Genomic DNA, 26,706 nt, shown 5'->3' on the forward strand with positions numbered 1-26,706 from the left:
GCCACGAGCCCTTCTCCCACCCTCCCACGCCCGGGACTAACACAGCCGGCAACTCTAAAATGCAGTCCGCTGCCCGAGGCCACGCGTGGTCGGGGAGCTCCCATCGTCCGCACACCTGTGCGTGGATGCACCTGGCACCATACACCAGCCTCTGGCGTGTGAACTCCAGACTCTTCACGGGCACCCCCTTTCCTGCCCACTGGGGATGCCCGGGCACCGCACAAGTGGGGGGAAAAGCGTCTGGTGTGTGCAGGGGCGCCAGGCCTGCCCAGCCAGCTCCTGGCTGCCTGCGGCCTGTCCCTTGTCCCTCTGCCAGCCATGCCACGCGGCCTGGCAGGTGTGCTCAGGCAGGCCCAGCACACCTGGCTTATCTGAGGAGTCATGTCCTCTTGAAAGACAGTCCCAGTGTCCAGGACCTACAGACCGGCCCCAGCATCACCCACCTGCCCGGTCGGCTTTGAGTGCGTCCCAGACGTTGCAGTTGAAGTCGTCGTACCCGGCGAGGAGGAGGCGCCCGCTCTTGGAGAAGGAGACGGAGGTGATCCCGCAGATGATGTTGTCATGGGAGTAAGTCATGAGCTCCTGATCCGCACGGAGGTCAAACAGCCTGCAGGTGGCGTCATCCGAGCCAGTGGCAAACGCATTGCCGTTTGGAAAGAACTGGAAAGAGAAAGCAATCAGGAGTGTGCAAAGGCACAAACCACAAATATTGGAAATGCCACTGCCCAAGAGCAGGACGACACAGAACCAAAGTCAGCGCGCTGACAGAACCTGGGGCCCAGGGAGCCCACGGGGCCGGGACGTGAGGGCTGTGCCTGCGTGAGCCACAGGAGTGCCCAGGAAGCCGCAGGGTGGGCATCACCGAGGCCGTGCTTCTCTGCAGTCACCAGGAGTCGGGCGAGCCCCGTGGCGGAAGGCAGGGAAGGGACCTCACGACCAACCGACACATCTGCACAGCTCCCCTCAAGGGCAGGCCCCTCAGGTCCGGGGGGTGTGGAGAAGGGAAGCCCCGCCCACAGAGGCTGCACGCTGGGTGAGTTTCTGCACCCTGTGCTCCCCCCACTCCCCTCGGAAGCCCAGGGCTGGGGGCCAGCCGAGCACAGAATGAGCTGGCCCCCGAGGCAGACCACACCACTGTAGCTTTTCCACAGGGAGTTTTGGTAAACGAGGCTGTAGTTGCAGAGGAAACAGAGGACGTCTAGTCCTGGAACATTTACAATCGAACAAGAATGCTGTGTGCACAGAACTAATCGACCGTGGCGCTGGCGAAGGACCCTGCCGCGGTCAGCCACTCACACAGATGGCGTTGATGTCGGACTCGTGGCCGGTGAACGTTTGCCGGCACATCCCTTCTCGCACGTCCCAGAGTTTGGCTGAAGCATCACACGCACCGGACACAAACAGTCTGGTGTCGGGAGCGAGAGAAAGGCTCATGACGTCCCCGGTGTGTCCAGTGAAGGTGGTCGTCTGCTGGCCCGTCTCGATGTCCCACAGAGCACTGCAGCGGGAGACACCCACGGAGCCACCCACGTTCTCAGACGGCCAGTGACCAGTGTCCGTCCCACCCAGGACCAAGGACCCCCGTGCGCTTTGACATAAGACAGATCAGATGGGGTCTCACGTGCCTCTTGTCAAATAACCACCTGAGCCGAAACCGGTTTGGCTCAGTGGATAGAGCGTCGGCCTGCGGACTGGAAGGTCCCAGGTTCGATTCCGGTCAAGAGCATGTACCTTGGTTGCAGGCACATCCCCAGTGGGGGGTGTGCAGGAGGCAGCTGGTCGATGTTTCTCTCTCATCGACATTTCTAGCTCTCTATCCCTCTCCCTTCCTCTCTGTAAAAATCAATAAAATATATTTAAAAAAATAAAAAAATAAAATAACCACCTGAGCATGTACATGACGTGGTTTGGAGCCACGAGTGAAAACACTCCAGAGTTTATTTAGGGGCTTCTGTCTGTAAGGAAGATGAGAACTCGGAACATTCAGAAACACGGTGTGCGCCGCGGAAGCTGTGACCCTGCCGTTTGGGGAGGGGACAATGCACCCGCCGCTCCCAGGGCTGGTCGGGGAAAGGAAGCAGGCACTTCGCACACCCCCGGAGGTGCAGTGTCTAGAGAGAGGCTGCAAAATCCGCAAAGCACAGTGAACGCAGTCTGCTCTCACTGCCTCTGGGGCTGAAGTCTCATGGCCGTTTCACATGACAGACACCCTCATTCATGGCAAGAACCTATTTTTGCGCTGGTCAGTGTGGATCAGCAGTTAGAGCACTGGCCCGCACACAGAAGGGTCATGGGTTCAATTCCCAGCCAAGGGCACATACCTGAGTTGGAGGTTCAATCCCTAGCCCCCATCAGGTACTTGCAGAGGCAACCAATTACTGTGAGACACATCGATGTCTCTCTCTCAGCCCCCTCCCTCCCTCCATTCCACTCCCCCTAGAAATCAATGAAAAAAATATCCTCAAGTGAGTATTAACAAAACAGAAAAGAACCTTCTGTCCTACCCAGAGCCGGGGTGGCCGAGCCCTGTGAGAAGGGCAGGCGGGGGCTCAGGCACTCACCAGGTGGTGTCTCCAGAGCTGGTCACGATCTGATTGTCATCCAGGAAGCGGCAGCAAGACAGGTAACCTGGAAAACAGACCCAGACAATGACCCAAATCTGCAAGAGCCGCCCTCTATGGTCTTGTAAACAGAAACCTCGTGGGCAGCTTGGGGAAGACCCTGCCTACGGGCCCCACTGCCCGGTGCAGCACTGCTGGGCAGGGCCCGGGCAGGGCGAGGGCGGCCAGGAGCCCCAGGACCAAGGAGGCTGAGGCACTGCGCCCACAGGGCACTGGAGCTACCACACATGGGCACATGCTCTCCGCTGGTGCCCATGCCTCCCTCCCCTCTTCTCATGCAGGAGTGAGGACGGATCCCCGCCTACTCCTCATTGGCTCGCTCATCCACTCAATGCACAGGAGACCTGGTGCCTGGAGTGTGCCCCCGCCCCGGGACACATCCATGAACAGAAGGTCTCTTCTTGCCCCTGGAGCCCTCCCATCGTGGGGAGAGAGGACGGACAGAGCATGGGGGAGGCGCACAGGTGTCAGGGCAGAGCAAGAAGCGGGTCTGTTTGCTACTGACGCAGCTGCAGCAGACAAGTCGGCCCGCGGCACAGAGGTTGGGACACGTGACACCTGCTGAGACACCCCACATTTTTAAAACAGGTTTTAGCCCGGCCGGCAGGGCTCAGTAGTTGAATGTCGACTTATGAACCAGGAGGTCACGGTTCGATTCCCAGTCAGGGCCCAGGCCCAGGGTACGGGCTCAATCCTTGGTGGGGGTGTGCAGGAGGCAGCTGATTGATGATGTTTCTCTCCCATCATTGATGTTTCCATCTCTCTCCCTTTCTGAAATCAATTAAAATCAATATATATATTTTAAAATACATTTTTATTGATTTCAAAGAGGAAGGAAGAGAGAGAGAAACATCACTGAAGAAGCGGGAGGCGGGAGAGGAAGACGGAGCCCCGGCCCCGGAGGGCTCCCTGCAGCAGCCCTGCTCCTCGGCTGAGGGGCGGAGAGCACGCCCACACCGGAGAACACGTGAAAGAGCATGTACACTTCGCGTGGGGAGACATGTGACAGTGTGTCGTGGGCCTATTACACAGGCAGGTGCAACGCCGACGGAAACGTCACGAAGAGCAGGAAACGGGCCTGTGCGGCTGCCAGGGGCTTGCATGTCACGTGAGTTGACACAATAGGAACCCCTGGCAGACCATGAGAAATTACAAACGCACTTTGTAATCCCTGGACAAGCCACTCAAAAGTCATGGGAGGAGGTAACCAAAACCACCAACAGAGCAGGGCAGGCCAGGTGGCAGGTAAGCGATGGAGCCGCATCCCCTGCACTAACGTCACGGGAAAGAGGACTCAACAGCATGGATCCGGCTGAGACCGTGAGAACGACACGACACGCTGCCTACAGGGGGCGCTATTGACAACGACACGGTCAAGTGGAAAGGAAATGGGTCGGGGAGCCCCTCCCTGCAAAGGTCAGCTGGGCGGCCACAGGGAAGCAGACGCCAGGACAAGAGGAGCGCCGCATCCGGACAAGAGGGTCAATTCAGCAGGAAGAGACGAGACTCGTGACTGTGCACACTCTGCTAACAGCTCAAAATGGGTGAAGCAAGAACTGCCCGAACTAAAGGGAGAAACAGGTACATCCCTCGTCAGAGGTTCTCACGCCCTCTCGGACCTGGGCAGTGCCGTCTGCTCTAACACACGGAGCGGCCGACTCCGCGGCGTGCGCGTGGCCTCGCAGTGAGTCTCGGCGCACTTTACCCCGAGAGGACAGCTGTGTTCTCTGAACATCGTGCATTTGAAGGACACAGGACAGGCTCTCTGCCGGCTGGAAGGAATGTAACAGGCCACCTGGCTGACGACAGAGCAGGACTAGCTGCTCCGTGAGTTACCGTCATCTCCTGGGTTGCGCCTGAGGCAGGTGAGCCTCGTGGGAAGTCGTTTTCAGGACTGAGAAGCAGCCGCCAAAGGAAAACCGTAGGATGCGGCCTTCTCCAGAAACACTCCCCTGTCACAGCCACTTCACAAGTAAACGAACACGGAGAGCTGCTCGGCTGCAACACCTCCCCAGACTGTGGCCTCCGCACCGAGGGTGCTGGTGTGGAGCATGCAAGGAGCCCACTGATGCCGCGGATCAGTGCATGCACACACGCATGTGCACACTACACACACAGGTACGTTCAGACTGCAAACCCTGGTGGAAGGTGCTCAGGATGGAAGACAGTGGCCTAAATAAGTACCAGAGAACCCTGAAAAGCAGACGCCACAGGGACTGAGACCCAAGTTTTCTTCCTGGTAAAGGCATAGCAAGGCCTGTCTTTACTTTCATTTCCAGAGTATTTCTACCATTAATGCAACCAATCCCAGGAGATCATTACTGAGCAGAGGCGAGAACGCTGACCCAGCCGTGAGGTCACTGAAGAGAACGCGTACCTGTGTGTCCGGCCAGCTCACGACTCACACGGACATTCCCTTCGCGAGTTTTCAGATTGTAAATGGAGCAAATGTTGTCCAGGCCTCCGCAGGCCACGTAGTTGCCAGAAGGGGCGTACGCACAGGTCATGACCCACGAGGAACGCAGAGGGATGGCGTGGACCTAGACGACAGAACACAGACGCAAACATGCTCAAGTTCAAAAACTAGCTACTGAAATTATTTTGAAAATAACTTGCAGGTGTGACCAGTCAGATACAGCAGTAACTTCATTAGAAACCCTGTGCTACATAACAACTCAATCCATCACTTTATTAAAGTCACAACTGAGGACTAGATAGGCACTTAGTACAATACAGCCTCCTAATTGAAATTAGGTATCGAAAGGAGAGAATGCTCCTTTACTATTGTGTTTTAAGGCTTACTGGCTAGCAATAATTCACTTAAGTCTTAAAAAAAAAAAAAAAAAGCCACTGGCTGGTCGAAATGGCTACCAATTCATGTCTAAAACAAAGGCTTTCCCTGAAGTGCCGGAACCGTTGTGGCCGCGCCAGCCCTGTGCGCAGCTGCGTCAGGCTGTGCTCACGTGCAGCCAGCGCCCCCTGACACACAGCTAAGTGGGGCCCTGTCCGCACGCGGGACCAGTGACAGCACTGCTTCATTCCATGTGACACCCCCTGGATTACTCTTTAAAACCCCAAACTCCCGTGCACCCCTCCCCCCGCCCTGTAGCTTAGCTAAGTGAATCCGGCGGCCTGGGGGAGGGCGTGCAGTTCCTACCTTGTTGGTGGTGTAGCTGTCCCAGATGATGAGCTTGCCGTCCTGGGAGGCACTGACGAGAAGCCTGCAGGGAAGACAAACGCAAGCACGTCAGGGCCACAGCCACAGCGGCTGTGGTGACGGCTCTCGTGTGCGTCAAAGCGGCCTGTGCTGGAGACGAGCCCAGAGGAAAAGCCCCAATTGTCAGACCATCGCTGAAGCACGACGAGACGTTCCAGACAGCAGCTGGGACAAGCGCCTGGCTTCTCGGGGACCAGACCCCCAGCCACGTGCTGGGTCAACTAAGACAGTGGCCACTTAGCACTGCTTCTGTCTGGTTTCTGTTCATGACAAGTCAAATGTGAGACCTACAGTCTTTCAAGAACCAGGTGGTAGGAAACATGTAGTGTGCAACTTTCTGTTCTATTCTAGTGCACGGGAAGCCGAGACATAGGAAACAAGCTTTTAGAGATGCCAAATTTCTGAGGCATTTCCAGACGGAGCCGACACTGGGTCCAGGCCCGGGAGGCACTGAGGCTCGCTCACATCCCACCCGCTTTGCAAAGTGAAGACAGACTCCCGCGGCCCTGAGCCTGGTCCCACCGCAGAAACTACCACGCGTCACACACCTTTTCCTTTTGTCTTGCTCTGGGCAAGTGTGCCAGCTGGGGTCTGTGTGCTGCAAGGTGCTCTGCCTGTCTCTACAGAACGAGGACAGGACAGCGCAGGGCAGCGTGACCAAGGGGCGAGGGTTAGCGGAGAGGAAGCAGGGCCCACGGCTACTCAGGAGCCAGCTCAGGACCTGCCCTTTCCCCAGGGATGGCGACGGCTCCACCCACAGCCCTATACAGACGGGTCAGTGTGATAAGTCATGACAGAAAGAGTTCTACTAGGTCCACCGGTTAACAACGCAGATTTTTTTCAATAGATGGAGTTACACATGTTGATATATATGCGATTTGATATGTATGCGATTTTGTTGTATTGACAGCAAGCTTCAAAACTTCATGTTAAATTTGCTGAAGGTGTTAACATCATAGAAATTTTTATGCTTAAAAATGTCGAATTTCGTGCCAAAAAAAAAAAAAAGAACATTTGCGGGAAGTTTTAATTCATTACTTTATTTTGAAGAAAAAGTTTTATCGGATACTTGAGGAAGCTTATGGTAAACATGCACCATCTCAAGATATTTGTGAACACTGGTTTAAATGCTTTAAAAGTGATGATTTTGATGTGAAAGACAAAGAATGTCCAGGTCAACCGAAAATGCAGACCAACAATGACAATTATTGGATGAAGATGCCTGTCAAACTCAAAAACAACTTGCAGAAAGATTAAACGTTGCTCAGCAAACAATTTCCGATCGTTTACAAGCAATGAGAAAGATTTTAAAGGAAGGAAAATGGGTGCCATATCAACTGAATAAAAGACAAATGGAAAACCGAAAACTCATCAGTAAAATGTTGCTTCAACAGCACGAAAGAAAGTCTTTTATTGCATCGAATTGTGACTGACAATGAAAAATAGATTTTGAGAATCCCAAACGCATAAAATCATGGGTTGATCCAGGTCAACCATCAACATCGACTGCAAGGCCAAATGGCTTCGGAAAGAAGACAATGCTCTGTGTTTGGTGGCATCAGGAAGGTGTGGTGTGTTATGAGCTAAAACCAGGTGAAACCGTTAATACTGATCACTACCGACAACAAATAATCAATTTGAAACATGCTTTGATCATAGAACGACCAGAATGTTCCAGAAGACACGGCAAAGTAATTTTGCTTCGTGATGATGCACCATCACACACTTCAAAACCAGTTAAAGACACGTTAAAAGATCTTGCCTGGGAAGTATTCACCCACCCGCCGTGTTCACCAGCCCTTGCTCCTTCAGATTACCACTTGTTCCGATCGATGGTACACGCACTTTCTGAGCAGCACTTCAAAATGTACGAAGAAGTGGAAAATTGGGTCTCTGAATGGTTTGCCTCAAAACCAGAAAAGTTCTATTGGGACGGTACCCACAAATTACCTGAAAGATGGGGAAATGTGTAGCTAGCGATGGACATCACTTTAAATAAAGCATGTTTGACGTTTCTCTTGAAATTATCGTGTTTTCTTTGATTACGAAATCCGCCATTATTAACCGGTACACCTCGTAATTTTAAAGGTTTTATCCAAACACATAGGCTTTAAGCATTTCAGTCAGGAGCATGTTTGGCTTCCTGAACCGATCATAACCTGGAGGTGAAACTCTGGTCACTCTGGACACTTTTCACCAAAACACACGTTCTGAGGCAACAGGTACAAGAAGTCACCAAGGAGTCGCAAGGGACAACGCCGGTCTCAGCTCCGTGCTGCAAACTCGTCTCAGAGCGGAACCAAGAGCCCTCCCCCTCCTCTTCCAGAAGCACTTTCTTCCGTCAAATCCTTGCATCTCGGTGGCCACACACACCTCGGGCACGAAGAGACTTCTGGGTTATCCTGGCTGCCTGCCCTGCAGGCTCAGCCGTGGGCGAGCCTTGAGGGGCCAGCGTAGAGCCCTCCCCCTCCCAGAGGGTCACCTTCAGGAAGGTCTCCGCTCAGAGAGCTTAGTATCTGCTGACTCGCCCAATTAGAGGAACATTAGCTAATGCCCACTGATCCTCCAGAAGGTGAGAGGAGACACCCCGTAATCCCAGTGGGGTAACCGCTGCAGACCGGGGTGATCACTCGCCTCCCGGTGCAGCCTGGCGCCGAGCAGCGGCCAGTCACCGGGAGGCACCGCCCACGCCAATGCAGAGGAAGGAGGAGCGGGAAGAAGGGCCCCGTCTCACAGCCCAGGCCTCAGGCCCTTCACACGCAGAGGACGGAGGCTCCTGGGCCTCGCCGGGTTGGTGGGGCTTCCCACTCAATTCTAACAGGACTTCAGCAGCTTTTAGAAAGCGGAAAAAAGTGTAGCATTCAGGTGACTGAGAGACTCTTGAAATGTTATAAAAAATAGAACTTAGGTATAAACATATTTTACTAATAATGTTGACAAGCACGGTACTAATGATGACGTAACGCCCATCGCCTCACGCATGCCTGCACAGCCCTCGCTGTGAGTCTCCCAGCGCCACAGCGAGTGTCTGAGCATCACAAACATGACAGACTAACTCGTGTTCATGACCTGCAGCCGAGTCAGGAAAACACCCTGCGCAATGACCTGCTTATAAAGACAGAAAGTACGAAGGGGACGTAAGCAAACGCACGCCCACATTAAAAACACTCTGCTGGATTTCCTCTGAACAGCAGAGCTCCTTCTAGCATCACGTTTGTTCTTTGGTTTATGAATGTAAACTAGGGCCCCACATACGTAAGGTATTAAGAGCTGTAACTGTCCAGTTTAAAAAGCAGCTACAACCCAGCTGGCGTGGCTCAGAGGCTGAGCATCAACCTATGAACCAGGAGGTCAGGGTTCCATTCCTGGTCAGGGCACGTGTGGGGCGTGCAGGAGGCAGTCGGTCAATGATTCTCTCTCATCATTGATGTTTCTGTCTCTCTTTCTCTCCCTTCCTCTCTGAAATCAATAAAAATATATTAAAAAATAAATAAAACAAAGAGCAGCCAGGCCCTGCCAAGAAAGAGAACAAGAGTAACCCAACACCCCTACTCCCTTGAATCCCCATTCTTTTTTCTTTCTTTTCTTTTTTTAAAATATATTTTACTGATTTTTTTACAGAGAGAAAGGGAGAGGGATAGAGAGCTAGAAACATCAATGAGTGAGAAACATCGATCAGTTGCCTCCTGCACATCCCCCACCTGGGGATGTGCCTGCAACCAAGATACATGCCCTTGACCGGAACCGAACCTGGGACCTTTCAGTCCTCAGGCCGACGCTCCATCCACTGAGCCAAACCGGTTTCGGCGGATCCCCATTCTTTAGGGGTGACCACAACCCTGAACTCGATGTGCTTTGTCCCAGCCCTGCTGCTCTTCCTCAGACCCAACCCCCAGCTTTCACAGCACAACCCCAGTTGGAACCCCCAGGCCGAGCGTAAGGCCTCACATGTGGTGATCGGAGCCTCGATGATCTGGCCCTACCTGCCTCCCTGCTTCACCTGAGCCCCTGCCTCCTGTCCACTGCTCTGGCCACACAGCACCCTTCCTTCCAGGAAGGAACAGCTGCCTACAGCCTGGTGTAGCTCCCAGCCACCCTCAGGCACAGGTGATGTGCCACCTGAGAGCATCCCGCATGGCCCAGGTGGGGCCCCAAGCAGTGGGGGGAGGGGTGGCTGCAGGAGCACACTGTGGAGGGCCTGAGGCTGGCGCAGGGGGTGAGTGGCCTGGCTACACATGCCCCACCTGAGCAGGACAGGACAGAGGCTCCCACGGGTGAGGGAGAGCCCCAGAGACCATGTACTGTTTGGTCACCGGCTACTTTTAGTACAATTCTAAGGTGGGTTGACTAGGAAGGGCATTTCCTTTCTTCTTCCTCTTTTATTCTTTCTGATTAGCAGTATCACTGAAATGGCCTAAATTACCGTTCATCTGCATTTGAAACTGTATGGGACACTGCCCAGAACAAAGTAAAGATAGAATATGTTGTTTTGAAGCTGTTTACACTCTAAAGCAGACAATTTCACGAACAAAGAGAAAACCAAGCTGAAAATTCCTCTCTAACAAACATTAAAAAACAAAACAAAACAAAGACTCCTCAAAGCCAGGCCCTGGAAGATCCATGCTGGGTGTCTGAAAGCCTGTGTCAGTCACAGTCAGTCACCCAGCATCGCATTTCGTTGTTCGGTGGGAAAGGCAGCCTCTAACAGAGGAGGCTGAACAGACCACGTAGGCGCTGCTGCAGGTGCCGGGGGCGATGGAGAGCAGCCAGAGGACAAGGGGTCTGAATTAAGGGCAGAATTTAAAGGAGAAACAATGAGTGACGATGGGAGTTCCCCGGTTGGTGGGCAGATGGGCCAGGGGAGAGGATGGGGCAGCAGCTGAGACTGCATTCTTGCTGTGGGATGTGGGCTCAGGGAGAAACCAGCAGCAAACCCGGACACAGCACTGGGACCCACTGTTCTAAGGCTCAACACACTTTATCCTGTGCCAGGGCACTGACACCCTGGGTGCCAGCCGAGAAACCATGAGGAATAGGCTGGAAAAATGAGCCACGGCACAGAGGTTAGGCGACTTCCCCAAGGTCACACAGACACTGGGCCTGGATCTGGCAGAAACAAAGATGAGGGAAAGGAAGACCACAGCTGACAGGAACGGACTAGGGCGGGCAGAAATGGGCCTGGGCAGGTGGAAGTGTGGCCTGGTAGTGTGCACCTGTGACCCTACACCTGGCCTGACCAGACATCTGATGCAACTTCCTCGCTTTTTCTTTACTAATCATGGCCAATACACACCAGACAGTTCCTGTGCCTCAGGCCCGACCCCCAGCTCACGCCCACTCACCTGGAGTCTGTGCCCCAGTGCATGGCATAGATTTTGGCCAGGTGCCCTCGCAGTGACCCCCGCTCACCTGGAGTCCGTGCCCCAGTGCATGGCGTAGATTTTGGCCAGGTGCCCTCACAGTGACCCCCGCTCACCTGGAGTCCGTGCCCCAGTGCATGGCATAGATTTTGGCCAGGTGCCCTCACAGTGACCCCCGCTCACCTGGAGTCCGTGCCCCAGTGCATGGCATAGATTTTGGCCAGGTGCCCTCACAGTGACCCCCGCTCACCTGGAGTCCGTGCCCCAGTGCATGGCATAGATTTTGGCCAGGTGCCCCCACAGCATCCTCCTGTGCCTCAGGCCTGACCCCGCTCACGCCCCCTCACCTGGAGTCCGTGCCCCAGTGCATGGCATAGATTTTGGCCAGGTGCCCTCACAGTGACCCCCGCTCACCTGGAGTCCGTGCCCCAGTGCATGGCGTAGATTTTGGCCAGGTGCCCCCGCAGCGTTCTCCTGGTGCGCATCTGGATCCTTCCCACGGGGTCAATGTTGTTTGTGATCTGAAAGCAAACGTCCTGCAGGTTACTGTTCTGTGAGGCCCCCTCTCCGCCACCCACCGCTGGGCCCTCAGCCCCCCTCACCCAGCACCTCCTGCTGGGATTTCTCCTGTTTGCAGGGCGCCTACTTCCCTTTCACGATGCTGAGGCCCAGGCTCCAACTGAGGTGGAGAACACGTTTCTCCACCTCAAACCCCACAGCGGGCACCATGCACAGGGCTGGCCACACGGACGCCTCCCTCTTCTTTCTCGTTGTCTCACCAACTGGCACCCAGGCCAGGTCCTCCCACCTCCCACAGCCTAATGGGCCCACCTCCCAAGTTCCCACGGCCCAGAGCTCAGGCTGTGCACTGACCCAGACCAGAGCTCGCACCCACTCGGGATTACTGCTGCTGTGGCACAGAACTGTACACGCAAACCTGCCGGTTCCCTCCCGCAGGAAAGCCTGGCGTTCACGATTTGGGGTGGACAATTGGAGGAAGTGTATCACATTAATGGGTCTAAAAACTGTACAGTCTAAACTGCATCTCAGAATTCAGAAGCAGATAATTCGATGTAGTACAATTTTTCCTTAACTTATTGTTTAACCCCAATTAAAGTGCATCCCCTAAAGCATTAAAACACTGTAAAATATTAATCACTAGAGGCCCATTGCATGATATTCGTGCAAGAATAGGCCCCTGGCTTCACTCCCAGCCGCCCAGGAGCCGGCAAGTCCCCGCTCCCCAGCCGCCCAGGAGCCGGCAAGTCCCCGCTCCCCGGCCGCCCAGGAGCCGACAAGTCCCCGCTCCCCGGCCGCCCAGGAGCCGGCAAGTCCCCGCTCCCCGGCCGCCCAGGAGCCCAGGAGCCGACGCGTCCCTGCTTCCAGGCAGCCCAGAGCCAGCAAGTCCTCACTTCTGTCTGAAGCACCACTAGAGGAGCTCCCTCCGCTGCCCTCCTTCCCCTCATAGCAGGCTTCACTCCGCTCTGCGCCTGCATATGCAAATTAACTGCCATCTTTTTGGTTAATTTGCATACTCACTCTGATTGGCTGTGAGCGTAGCAAAGGTAGGTCAATTAGCATTTCCTCTTTTATTAGGTAAGATTCTTAGGAGAAATATGATTTTTCTCCCACATTTTATTCTTTGGGCAAAAATATTAATTTTTCTAATGAGGTGAAATTCACCACTTTATTTCATCCAGTGGTCCTTAGCACGCTGACAGTGCTGTGTGATCCACCTCTCCCTAGTTCCAGAACATTCCCACCTCCTACGTCCACTCAGCACTCACTCGTGGGCCCCCTCCAGCCCCTGGCAACCACTAATCTCCTTCAGTCCCATGGACCGCCTATTCGCAATGTTCCCTGTCAGCCCCCCGCCCCCGGTCCTAGGCTCCTCCGGCTGCACAAGCGTCCACGCTGCGCCCTTCCTGCGGCTGGGTCCTGTTCCGCTGCGTGCCCACCCTCCGGGCACGGACAAGGGTGGTCTCCACCTCCGGCACCGGGAGGAGTGCTGGAGAGCTGGGCGGGCGCTGGGCTCAGCACCAGCCTTCAGCGCCTGTGTCTGGAGAGGAGCTGCCGCGTCACAGTTGAGGTTAAACGTTGAGGACCGGCCAAATTGAACTTGAAGATGGGTATTTCACAACTCTGACCTCTACAATAGTAAGGACCTATTTGAGGCTTAAGAAGGATTTATTTTTCATCCTAAAAACACCACTTCCGACGCTGAGCATGAACACTTGTGGGTGAGACGCTCCCAGCACTGGGTCCTACCCTTGCCGCGTAGGACTCGGGGCAGAGCTCGGCCCTGAGGTCCTGGAGGGAGGCCTGGTTCTCACCTGGGAGAGAGTTGCATCTGCACAAGCTTTCCTGGCATCCTAGAGAGAACAGTAAGGAGGAAGTTAGTCCAGGTCCAGACTGCTCCCTCCCAGGCCCTCCGCCGCAGGTCAGAGCTCAGTGCAGGCCGGGCAGGAGCAGAATGTGAAGGTGGAGGCGCCTCCTGCCTGTGCTGCAGCCCTCCTCCACCCCCCCCCCCCCCCGGTGTAGGGCCAGGTGGTCTGTCAGGCAAACCAGTCTGTGCCCAGACCACACTCAACACGGGGTAAGGGAACACAATGCCTTCCAGGCCCCAGATCACCGCACACCTGTGACCCGTGATGCAGGCCACCCTGGGAGGACCAAGGGAGGGCTGGTGGCACTGGAGAACCCCGAACCGGAGCCACCCTGTCCTCCTGCCGAGGCCTTGCACCTCCACGGCCCTGCACACACTCCTACCTCTGCCTTTTAACAAACCGCCCAGGAGCTGGGGGGCCCGAGGACTGTGGGAAAGCACTGCGTGTCTAGCCCGAGCCCTCTCTTCTGGGCTGTGCTAACCGGGAACTGTCGCCAGTGCTGAGGCTATGGGAACGCGCTGAGGGCCTGGCACGGCTTCTGGCTGTGCTGCTACCTGTGCTCCTACCTAGGAAATGACCTTGAAGCAAGGAAGCACTACGCAGGGACACACTAAAGCTCATAAAAATGCGTCATTGTCCCTGAGTGGTCCAAGTTACTAGAAGATAAAATCTTGAAATCTCAAATTAGTGTATAAATTTTACAAATAAAAAAACCATACATTAAGAAGGAAAACAAGACGATAGCTTTAAAAGGGTCAAAACGTGAATGTAGGAATAATTTCTAAGAAATTATGACAACACGTCAGGGCGGTCTCTGCAGCTGCTGGCAGTCAGAGACCCTTGCGTCTTCGTGTCGCGCCCGACTGCCTGGCCTGGCGGAGACGTGCACAGGGGGTGCTCTCAGTGCAAAGGCCTCGCTCTGTCTGCGATGAGACGTGTCACTGAAGATGACATTCATTTTCCTGGCCCTTCAGTCAGAGGAGCATGTCCACGCTGTTGACCGGTCAGTCCTCATCCTCTCGGCCTCTGCCCAGCACCACAGGCCTGTCCCCCAGTGGGCACGCCGCTCCTGTCTGCCCCTCACACAGCATCCCCGGGGCCGTGTGGTGAGACGCGCATCCCTTTGAGACCGCACGCTTCCTCACAACAACAGTCAGAAAAGGACGAGCGGTCCGCTGGGGTCGCTCACCTGAAGACAAGCCTAAGGAAGCACGCAGCCCTCACCCTCAGCTGCCATTTCTGCTCTCTCTGCCCCAAGTTCTCTGAAAACCTGCATTTCTGGGGCCATCGGGGGGAAGGTGCTTTTCCCATTTTAAAAGGAAGCCGTCCCTCCCACCCGCGGAGTAAGAGGTGCCCCCACCCTTGTCGTCCCCGTGCTGAGCCCAGAAACGTGCACAGCACCAGCTTGGGAGACGGAGCCACGGGGACAGCTGGGAGCCAGGAGCCCAGGAGCCGTGGCACGTGCACACGGAGGTGTGCCCATCAGGGGGAGACACACTGAGTGCTCAAGACGTGGTGCGAAAGAGGGTGTAGAGTAATGGAATACGAAGTGCATGTTGAAGTTATATTTTAGGTATGTTGGTTTAGTTTCTTAAACATGAATGCCACCTGTTCCTTTTTATATGTGTAAATTCCATGTGTGGCCCGCACGAAGGCCCTGCCCTGAGGACGCCTGTGCCCCACAATGCCACGGGGACTGACCCACGGGAAGAGAGGAGTGCTGACTTCCAGCCTTTGTTCTTCCAAAGACGCTGTCTCCCCCCCACGCTGTGCTGCGTCTGAACAGGTGAGAGCCCACATTGGTGAGCCATTCCCAGGGGCGGGGAACACACTCTGGTTTCTCCTGGAGGCGGACAGACCGTCCCCCGAGCCCACCCGGAGCAGAGAGGCGCGTCCTTGCTCCTGGGAGCTGCAGCAGGCTCTGGGCGGAAGGCCTGACCTACACAGGACGCCGTTTCCCCTGCGGCTGCAGATCTCAGGGAAGCCCACTGCCTGCTCGCAAGGTCACGAGGAGACGGCTAAAGTAACGTCGTGCCTTTTCCCGTCACCGCTAGGTTTTCTGGGCGCGACTGGCCATTTGGAAGGACATGGTTAGGCGCCCCTGTTCCAGTGGCCTCAGGAAACTGCTCAGGCACCTGTTGAGAAGAGACGCTCTGGCGGTGGCTAGAGTCTACAGGTGACCCCGAAACGTCCGAGATGCCCCTTCGTCAGTGGACAAGCATCTAGCCGCGGACGCTGAGGACAAGTTTTTTCTGTTAAGTCCACGTCCTTTCTCTCTCTTCCAATCGCCAGTCAGAGAACAGGAGTCTGAGAACAGGAGTCTGAGAACAGGAACACTGACTTGCAGGCAATGCTTCTTTAGAAAGCATTCTTCAGAAGCAATGCCTCACACCTGCAGGGGAGCGGCCGAACCTGAGCCTCGCCCTGTTACCTCGCCGGGGCTGCCGTGCGACCTGCACACGGGGCGACCCGTGTGCTCCAGAAGCCTGGGCTGCACACGCTGCTCTGCCTCCAGGAGAGGCATCTGCTCCAGCAGAAAGAGCGGCCAGCCAATGACCTTCCCAAGGGAACACCGCTTTTCAAAACTGAAAACAAGCCAGGCACACTAAAATGCCTCTTATTCTTGTTAATATCCTTATTTTTAAAGAAGTTTCCTGCCCTCAACTTAACAGTCACAAGGGAGGGAGGCCAACATCACACTCTATACAGTGACCAAAAGAATATTGCAAAAAAAAAGAGAATGGCACAAAGCTAATTCCAAGGTTAAGAAAAAAACGTGCAGAAAGATGTTTATAAATCCTGTGGAGACATTTTTAGATAAGAAATAATGATGCACTAGGAAACAAAACCCTAAAAGTAACGGACGAGGCCAAATAAGGGGTGTCATTAGTGCATCCTGTGCTAATTAAGACTCAACCTCAGTCCTGAACCCTGGGGTCGCCCTGTAACTCATCCCTCCGACACCAGGTAACATCTGGCCAGACATGCACTCGATGAGGTGATTAGTAAACTGAGCACGTGTGCGACTACGTACTCTGATTTGGTTTTTCAGCTGCTCGGCCTCCTGCCGCAGCTGGTCGAGCTCGCTCATCTTCTGACCGTAGTGCTCTGCGATGCCACCTCACGGAATCAGATCTGAAATGGAAACACAAGCACAGAAGGTTCATCCACAGCCGGCCAGGTGGCTCGGATGGCTGGAGCTCACCTGGGACACCCAAAGGTTTCGGATCCATCCCCGGTCAGGGCGCACGCGTGAGGCAACTGATCTTTGTGTTTCGCTCACACTGATGTTTCTCTCTCTCTCAAAATCAATGAAAACATTATCTTCAGGTGAGGATTAAAAAAATTTGATGTAAAGAAAAGTTAATAAACAATGACTAAGTAGCCCTAACCGGTTTGGCTCAGTGGAAAGAGTGTCGGCCTGTGGACTCAAGGGTCCCAGGTTCGATTCCGGTCAAGGGCATGTACCTTGGTTTCGGGCACATCTCCAGTGGGGAGTGTCAAAAGGCAGCTGATCGATGTTTCTCTCTCATCGATGTTTCTAACTCTCTAACTCTCTATCCCTCTCCCTTCCTCTCTGTAAAAAAAAAAAAAAATCAATAAAATATACCGTATTTTCCGGCATATAAAACAACGTTTTAACCCAGGAAAATCTCAAAAGTCGGGGGTCTTATACGCCGGAAAATACGGTATTTGGGTTTTAAGTAATCTGATATACATTGTCAGAGATTTTTCTAACCTAGTATATTAAAAAAAAATGACTAAGTAATGAAGCAGGCAAGAAAAGGAAATTGAAATTTTGAGAGCAATTATAAATCAGAGACTAACATTCATCAGAACTTATAAAATGCCCCCAAGGGCTGGGTTAGTAAAATACAGTCTCTTTCACTCACTGGCTTTGCACAATGACGATGTCTAACAAATCACTACTTAACAGATGGTGGTGGTGAACAAAGAAAAAACCTGTTCCCCACGCAGCCTTTTCCGAAGGATCTGGGTCTCAGTAGAGTCCAAGAAGCTGAAACAGACATGAGGATGGCTCTCCCGTGAAACCAGGCAGGACGCAGGGCACAGTGGCACCTGACCACTCGTCGCTGGGAGCCGCATCAGTGATCTTGACCCCATGACTGCCCAGATGTCAGCACGCCCACACGGCCATTCTGAAGGACCTGTGTGGGTGTGGGGCCCAGCAGGCCTCTGGTTCGGGAACGTGCTCTCCCAACATGGGCCCTGGATCCCAGCAGACCAAGGACCAACCCCGCAGCCCTACAGCTCAGGCCAACCGGGCACGGCGCCCACAGCCCTGCGGCAAAGGCCTGGCAGGTGGGTCGCGAGCAGGCACAGCAAAGGGCAGGACCCATGGCAGCTCTCCGTGAAGGCAACACATGCCAACAGAGTCTTAGGAATATTTCTGATCAAAACAGCTGTTTCAAAGGCGACACTGAAGAGGGTGTCGCAGGGGGCCTGGCCAAGCAGAGCACGTCTGTCCCTGAGGCCACGCTGCAGACACGTGTCCACTGACACTGGTGAGCTCCCTCTCCCCTTTGCACAGCTACACTCTAAGGACAGCCATTTGTGAATGTTGACGTAGGAAACAGTAACAGTGCCAAGAGAATAGGAAACAGTTTTAAAACGAAAGGCCGTGATGTCCTCGCAGGGACGCCTGTGCTCCCAGCAGCCCGGGCGCCTCCCAGCACTCCCATGCGGGGACGGGCCAAGTCCATGCAGACAGCTCTGCAGAGTGGGCTCTTTCAATCCCACCGCCCTCTCCCCCGACCTGCCTCCCCACCCGACAGCCATGCCAGTCTGTAAAGAAGCCCTTCCTCAGTCCTTCCAAGGTCAACCTGGAGGGTAACTGCCATTGGCGCCGTGAGGCACACGGACCAAATGGTTAGCTTCAGTCAACAAACAACTTCTGACCCGAATTCAAACACTAAAACACGAAGGTAATTTTTAAACTGAGGACTAAAAACAAGCTCCTTAGGATCTAGGTAGAAGGAAGTACCTTCTTAGATGCTGAGGTCTTCAAGTAAAGACCCAACTTCTTTAAAAAAAAGTTTTTACTGATTTCAGAGAGGAAGGGAGAGAGAGAGAGCAATAGAAACATCAATGATGAGAGAGAATCATGGACCAGCTGCCTCCTGCACGCCCCACACTGGGGACCAAGCCTGCAACCTGGGCAGCTGCAGGAAATCAAACCATGACCTCCTGGTTCACAGGTCGACGTTCAACCACTGAGTCACGCCAGCCAGGCAAGACCTAACTTCTTTTTTTTTAAGGACCCAACTTCTAACAGGTGGGATAACTCCTGAGATCTTAAACTTAAATGTCTCCTTTAATTAGATGTTCTCTTGTACATGTCACAGAAGACGATGTACATGATAATCACCACTGCGCAATGTGAAGGTAGGGAAATGACAGCCCAAGGATCTTATATTGAGAAGCTCCGTTTAGCTCCGTCACCTCGGCAAACCTCAGGAGCAAAACTGCCGATACTGCCGACTTAACCCTTCAGCCGCAGCTCGGAGGACAAGCAGACTGCCTCTCACCGTGAGCAGCATCGGTCCGGCGACTGCCTCTGGACTACAGCCCGTTAGAATCAGCCCTCCCATCGGAGTCTCAGTGAAGACAGACATTAAACAATTTTAAATCGCTCTCTCTTCTCCCTGCCACAGCTGTATTTCCTAAAATCGAATCTGGAAAATAAGTTTTCTGCAGATGGACTTTCACAAATGAAGCGCCCTGGCACGGTCACCCGGGGGCACTGCCCAGGCCACCTTGCTGGGCGCACTGACAGCCCCGGCCCTGAGCTAACGGACACTGAACCGGCCCCAGAGGGTGAGCGTGGAGAGGTGGACACCACGCCCATCACAGGGCCCCGGGCAGTCGCTGCTGCCCAGGCATCGCACCCCGCAGAGGCTTCCGCATTCCCACACCACGCACCGCCATGAAAGAAACAGGCACAGAACAGCGTGTGGAGGGGGGGCCTCTCTCTGTCCACGAACAGGACACATCTATGCTAATGTCAACAACCTCGGTCTACAGACACAAGGAATGTTACTAGTGGTCATTTTTGAAGAAAGACACGGGAATGGGGCAGCCTTTATTTTCACGTTATCTCTTACGTATCTATTTCCTCTTCAAAAAAGTTACGCTTATTGGGGCCCAGGAACTAAGAAGACTCACATGGTCTTCTCCTAGTTTCAGTGAAAAGGGCCAGTTAAGCTCCCTTCACCGGGCGAGCTCCTGCAGGCCACGGAGAACAGCCCTGCAGACGGCAGGACCTGGGGCAATGCTAAATGACTGTAGCTAGTTTAAAAGAACAAAATAGGCGTCGTTTTAAAAAACGTAAAGGATGACTGCCACGTTCATTAGTGTTAGTGGCTGTAGCCTCCGCTCGTTTCCAATATTGGCTGTGCAGCTTACACAAAACCACTGAGGCACGCTCACAAGTCTTACTTACATTTGCTGGTTTTGCTTTTCTCTTCACTGCCCTGAGTCCCCCAAAGCCTCTGGTCCCCGAGGCCTGGGTGTCTTCTCCCCTCCTGGGTCACAGTCCCTGTTAAGCCTCGGCCGAGCTGACTCAGCGCGATGCCCTCTAATCCACTAAGACAGACCGCGAGAGGCCCCCTCTGCCCCTCACCACCCACACCTGCCACTGGCCTTGATTTAGAACTTCTGTTTTGGAAGAAATTTAAGTGACTGAAGCAAGCAGGTTGAAGTCTGCCCCTCGGTTAGGTTATATGCAACATCTCGTAAGTCAGTGTTAGCATGATTTTTTATTCAAGTATTTCCCATGTGGAATAATGTGATGGGTGTGGCTCAGTGGTTACAGCATCAGCCCGCTCACCAAAAGGTCTCAGGTTCGATTTCTGGTCAAGAGCACGACCTGGGTTGCAGGTTCAATCCCCAGCCCCAGTGGGGGCACGTCCAGGAGGCACCCAATCACTGAGTCTCTCTCACATCCATGTTTCTCTCGCATTCTCTCCCCCTCCCTCCTTTCCTTCCACTCTCTTAAAAAAACAAAAACAATGAATGTTCCTATATTTGAACATTCCAATACATTTTAAAAATCAATCATCAGGTGAGGATGAACGTAAAAATGCAACCCTGTGCTCCGGGTGGCTCCCCACCCCTGGTGCCCTCATCAGGCTCCTCTCACCACGACCTGCAGTCTCGGCAGGACATGTCAGCGGCACGCCCAGGAACCACTGCCAGGGACACTCCAGCTGCAAGTCTGTTAACGTCAAAAACCAGTGTCCAGCTCTGGGGCTGCCGCACACAGGGAAAGTGACGGCCCCACATCCCGGTTTCACTCGGTGTTTCCTGGGAAGCCGGAAAGGCGCGCTCTGCACCACAGGCGGAGGGGAAATCAAATGAGACCACGGGCAAGCGTGAGTCAGCCGGCCGGGATCAGACGATGAAGCGCCCTCTCAGCAGGGCAGCGCACACACGGGGTTAACAGGACCCCGGCGCCCTGGCCTCGCTGCTGCGCCAAGTCCACAGCGGTCGCCTCTGAAATGCTGAAGCAGAGCCAGGGTCACGCGGGCAGGGGTTCGCGGACTTGCTCCACCACACCTCACCTCCAAGGCAAAGCTACATTTTGATACAGGAGTTTGCAGGAGGAATTTCAACCAACTTCATTAACTTCTCTGTTTTTCTTTCATTTCCAAATCCAAGTTAATCTCCAAAATGCAGAGTGCAAATCCCAAAGGGCACCAGGCAGCCCAGCCCCTTCCGCTCGATGGTCCTAGCGATGCTGTGAGGGACGGGGCAGCGGACAGAGAGAGATGCCCGTCTGTCCGGCTGCGCCTGCCGGAGAGAGTGGGGTGGCGTGCAGTGCGGACCCTCCGTCCAACATGACGGAACCACAGCCTTTCCTGGCCTTCAAAGGTTATGATGACACGTTTAATAAAATGATGGGTCTGAAATTCTCTTGAAAACTACCAAGAAGAGGAAAACGGGTAAGGGCACATGCGAAACCAGACTGGCAGCCTGCCAGGTGGCTCCGTTGCTTAGAGCGTCTCCCGATGCACCAAGGTTGTGGGCTCGATCCCTGGTCCAGGCACATATACGATCACCCAATGAACGCCTAAGCAAGTGGAACAACGAATCCATGTCTCTCCTCTCTCAAATCAATAAAAATAAATAGATTAAAAGGAAACAAAGACTGGTGCTGAGGGTAATGGCTTTGTTTGGTGAGGGAGCGCCTGGTACGACTGGTTAACTTTTGTGTATGTTTCAACTTCCCATCACAACCGTCCTAGAGTGTTATGAGACTTCAGCGCTTGACTCCGATGCAGCTTGCAGGCTTTCAGAGAGCAGCATGTGGCCGGGATCTGAGGACCCGGAGGAGGTGCGGCCGGCACTTGGTGTCCCAGCGGGACCAAGTCCTCACTGTGGGATGTGCTGTCAGAAGCTCCAAGACTGAGAGGAAGGAGACTGAACAAAAACTGGCCAACTTCTGTCACTGCTGGAGCTGGGTGGTTACCTAATACTGTTTTTACCTATATTTGAACATTCCAATACATTTTAAAAATCAATAATTCTTGTCATTGCTCGGCTACATTATAAGCAAATATTAAATTTGCTATAAATCTACTGGTTTTAAAAGTGTGGGGCACAGGTACCCCCGAGCAGGCTGTGTCGTGTGTGACACTGTTCTGTGATGTCATCACCCAGCCGCTGTAGCCAGCTTTTTGAGGATGCCATCCCAGTAATTCCCAAGTTTGTCTGAACAAACGAATGGCTGACCTTGGGGGCTTAATGTCCATGTGTCAAAAGCGATAAAAACTGGTGTTAAGTGTTGATGACACCGGACCCCTAAGTCGGCTTCAGATCAGAAGCACGCGATCAGAACAGTCGCTCTTCCTGGTAACTGGGCAGTGATGAGGACTAAGGGGGAACCCGGGCTCACCCTAAGTCTCACGGGCCCTGGCTGAACGCACCAGCAAGCCTGCCGTGTGGCGTGCACGCTGCCGACTGCGCTTACTAGCACCGCTGTGTGTACATGGTCCGCCCTCGATATCCGAGGTTCTCACGAGATTTTCCTGTTTCTCAACTTCCTGATTGCAAATTGTAAAGAGAACTCAGCGCTGCCTGTGTGGTCTGCTGTGAGAGAACGCACCACGGACACTTCCCTCCACCGCTCACACCAACTGTCAGCCAGGCACAGCGCCTCCCCGAACGTGCTGAGGCCGTGGGAAGGAGACCCCACCCGCCCGTCAGCTCTCCATCTGGACATAGAGTGGACCCCTCTCAGCCCACAACGGTCTGACCTCTGTGGGGCCCAGCTGACCTTCCGCAGGAGGGAGGAGCCTCACTTACTTCAGTTTACTACCTTTTAAACAAAGCTTCTTGTACTTTTTAAATCAGAACGAGAGACGTTGGAGAAATGACCCCTTTGTCTAGAACGTGAGCTTCCATCTCTGAAACCCGCCCCGCCAGCGGAGCACTGGACAAAGCCTCTGAAGGCGGAAGGGTTGTGCGGTCTGAGGAGAAGCCAGAGCACTGGACAAAGCCTTTGGAGAAACACCCTCCTCAGGATCACCTGCCTGAAAACCAACTTTGGGCTCAAAAGAGAGACGGGCAAAACCAGGTTATTAAAAAAAAAAAAAAAAACTAAAGAAATGTAAATGTTGCACTTTAAAAACTTAGTGAACTAATTACATCAAACTGACCTTAATTCAGAAGTGCTTCTGGCCTGGTCTCCGGTTCATGTACAGCCGTCTGCAAAAGACAGAGAAGGCTGTGTTGGATGAGCACTGCCCGTGGGGGTGGGGAGCGAGCTTCCCACGTAAGGCGCATGGAAACCGCCCTCCCTGCCCGCACTGCTCACCCAGATCCCTTTCCTCAGTCCCTTCTACTAAGCTAACATTAGTTCTTCAGCGCAGGGGAGGGGGAGAAATCCCATCTCTGTTTCTCTGTCTTTGTTGTTCTTAATCCTCACCTGAGCATATTTTTCCATTGATTTTTAGAGAGTGGAAGAGAGGGGGAAAGACAGCGAGAGAAACACTGATGTCACATCGACTGGTTGCCTCCCAACCAAGGTACGTGCCACCCTCGACTAGAACTGAACCCAGGACCCTTCAGTCCAAGGGCCAATGCTCTACCCACTGAGCCAAACCAGCTTGAGCGCCAATTTCTCTGTTTTAAACCCTTAGAAATGTCTCGGGGAAAATACCCCGAGTAAACAAAAAACTGCTGGAGGGAAAGGGTGTTTCGAGTCTCAGTAACAACAGAAAAAACCCACTGCTGTTCCAGAAGCTTCTCAGAGAAACCTCACCCGTACCTCCCCTGCCTCCGATCCGTCTGATCTCAAAGAAGCCACAGGCCAAGTGCTGCCTCAGTGCGGCAAGGCCGCCTGGGAGCCGGGGAACATCCCGGGCCCCTGCTGCGTGGAGCCCTCGCCTGGCCGGGGTCGAGGATGAGGTCTGGGGGACCAGCAGGCACAAGGCAGTCAGGACGAAAGTATGTTAATTCTAGATTTCTGCTGAAATAGCTGCTTGTTCTTTCCCATCAACTTGAGTTTCAAAACTTTAAATATGTTTCTGTGATCTCTCCAAGTTAAACTGTGTGGAACGACCACTGTGGATGTTCACAGGTCACCCCCACCTGTGGGTTAATCCGCGGTCGACACCTGGTGGTCCGCGAGGTCTGAAAAGCTGAGGCCACGGGATTAACTCACTGCTCTGTGAGCCCACAGCCCACGTGCACACTGCTGGTTTGGGGTCAGGAGCATCAGGACACTGAAATAGCCCCCAGTTGAACTGTGAATTCTAAGGCATTTATTTATTTAGCAAAATAATTTTATTTTGGAATTAAGCTGCTTGTATTATACTTATTTACTTCTGGCAGAGAAAGTGGGTGTGGAAATAAAATAGGTTGGTGGTTCCTCAAGACTTCAACGCAGACTTTCCATGGCCCAGCCATCCCACTCCTGGGCATCCACCCAATAGGACTGGACACAGGCACTAGATGCGGGGACACCTGTGCTCACAGCAGCCCCAACATCCACAGTGCAGAACAGGGAAACACGCGGCACCCCACGAGGGAAGGTTCCACAGCCATGAGGAAGAGCTGAGCACAGACCGTGTGGACGGTCCTTGAAAACACGACGCTCCGTGGAGAAGCCGGCACATGCATGACTGCATCTGCGTGAACTAGCCCGATAGGCGGCTCCACCGACGGGCAGTGGCTGCCAGAGACGCTGCACGCAGGTGAGATCAAGAGCAGCTCGATGGGTACAGAGCCTTTTGGGTGACGGAAATGTTCTGGAACCAGGTCGAGGTGGTGGCTGCACAGCCCTGTGGCTGTCACTGAACTGCTCACTTTAGAATGGTTAGTGCTATGTTGCATGAATTTTATGTCAAAAGAGGGGAGGAACAGGGAAAAGGGCCATTAAAGATAGTTAACAAACAAACAAAAAACACCACGGTGTGGAAGCAGAAGTTGGAGGCCACAGAAATTAACGAGGCTCAGTTCCCGAACCCTCTCCCTCTGAGGAAGCTCTCGGCAGCACACACCACCATGTCACTGAATGGTCACGGTCCAAAGCAGGGACTCACTCAGCTTGGCACAGTCAGACTGGACTGTCCCTGTAGGATATTCAGCTGCACCCACTCCCCCCGCTGTACCAGCCAAAAATGGCTCCAGGCGCCAATGGATGTCCCTGGAGGCCCAGGTGAGAGCTGCTCACTCTAGGGGATTGTTGCAATGATCCCAACCTCCAAACACAAACCCCTCAGGTGTGCCCACATGGAGAGGCGCAGGAATAAGAAAATGCATCCTAGTTTGCTAATTCAAAGGCTAGAGTGCCTTGTGGCTCCAGATAGGAAACAGAGTGCGTGGCCTGGTCTTTGGAGAAGGACCAGGGAACCAACCCCCAGCCCGGAGCAGGACCTGTCCTCCAGCTTTGGGGCTGGTCAGGTGGGGGTAGGCTGCTTCAAACCCCCTCAGCCTCTCAGCCAGGACTTACAGGAACCTGGCTCAATCCCGATCTGAAATAGGGGTGTGAAGACATTTTGGGGAAAACTGAATGGCTGTAACTGTGAACTTGGGCCAGGCACGGCTGGGTCAGTGTTAAAGTTCTGGGTAGAGGCACGCCTCAGGCGATGGGAAAGAACGGCCCTGTTCTGGGGACACTGGCTGGAGCTGTGCAGAATCAGGAGAGACATCTGCGTCGATGAAATGCGTCACCGGACAGCACAGAGAGAAGCGGGCAGCGTGACAGACCACCAACTCCTGGGGACGGCACTGAATGCTCTCTGACCTGCTGCTTCAACTTTCTGCAGCTTCACATTATTCAAAAGTAAGAGCTGGGGGAAGGGAACAGCCATGTCAATAAAGGGCAAATAGTAACTTTTTAAAATGTGCCTTTGAAGTTACCAAGCAAAGAAGGGTGAGCTACAGTTACGGGCAGAGGACAAGCCCGCAGCGCCGGTGAGGCCTTGTCTTTCCCACTGCTTGTCCAGAGGGGAAGGCTCCCTCGGCGGCGGGACAGCTGGCAGGGAGGTGCTCAAGATCTAGTGGCCCCTCAATGCATCCTGCCTCCTAAGGGTCCCCTCAGAAAGGAACCAGCACTACTTCGTCTCACTGCCACGTCTGCTTCACTTCCGTCGCTGTGCGTGCTCCCGGGTCCTTCTCGGGCTGCCGCTGTGGGCCTGCCCTGCCCAGAGGGCTTCCTCTCCGGGTCGCTCTCTCCCAGGGGTCCCTGCTCCCGGCTCTCGGCCCGGCCTGCCTGCGGGAATGCAGGGTGCCTTCTTCCAGTTTCTAAAGGCAGAAGCTCAGGTTAGTGAGACCTTTAGTTTTCTGCAGTGAGCGCTTCATTCTATGAATTTCCCTCTCAGTACTGCTAGGCCCCACAAATGTTATATTTTGTTTGTTTTCACTTTCATTCAAATGAAAATATTTTCAAATTTCCCTTCTGCAGTCATCTTTGACTTGTTTAATTTCCAAATACGTGGGGATTTCCTATGATTGAGAGCGGAGGCCCATGGCAGCCCCGGGCGCTGTACAGCATTGAACCTGGCCACCCCCAGGCTGCTCCGTCCAGCTCTGCGCCTCCTGACAGCTGAGCACTTTCTGTGCCTCTCATCACTTCCCGTGGATACCAGCAAGGA

General features: G+C 53.8%; 1 protein-coding gene across 5 annotated transcripts in view; it reads right to left on the bottom strand.

Moving 5' to 3' along the window:
• GNB1 (G protein subunit beta 1) overlaps positions 1-26,706 on the bottom strand; it is a 64,912-nt gene that overhangs the window by 3,703 nt on the left and 34,503 nt on the right. For 2 of the 5 annotated variants that reach the window (XM_028160900.2, XM_054720391.1), the window contains exons 1-5: positions 5,779-5,842; positions 4,999-5,161; positions 2,562-2,628; positions 1,297-1,498; positions 444-660 (exon numbers count right to left, since the gene is read on the bottom strand). In XM_028160900.2, the coding sequence (XP_028016701.2) occupies positions 444-660; positions 1,297-1,498; positions 2,562-2,628; positions 4,999-5,128 (616 nt within the window). In that variant the 5' untranslated portion in view covers positions 5,129-5,161; positions 5,779-5,842. Of the gene's footprint in view, positions 1-443; positions 661-1,296; positions 1,499-2,561; positions 2,629-4,998; positions 5,162-5,778; positions 5,843-11,180; positions 11,228-11,247; positions 11,295-11,612; positions 11,720-13,531; positions 13,571-16,619; positions 16,721-23,265; positions 23,315-26,706 lie in introns of those variants that run through there. The other 3 variants (XM_054720392.1, XM_054720390.1, XM_028160901.2) reach the window with 3 other exon arrangements.

Source organism: Eptesicus fuscus, chromosome 9 (assembly GCF_027574615.1).
Source record: "Eptesicus fuscus isolate TK198812 chromosome 9, DD_ASM_mEF_20220401, whole genome shotgun sequence".
NCBI lineage: Eukaryota > Metazoa > Chordata > Mammalia > Chiroptera > Vespertilionidae > Eptesicus > Eptesicus fuscus.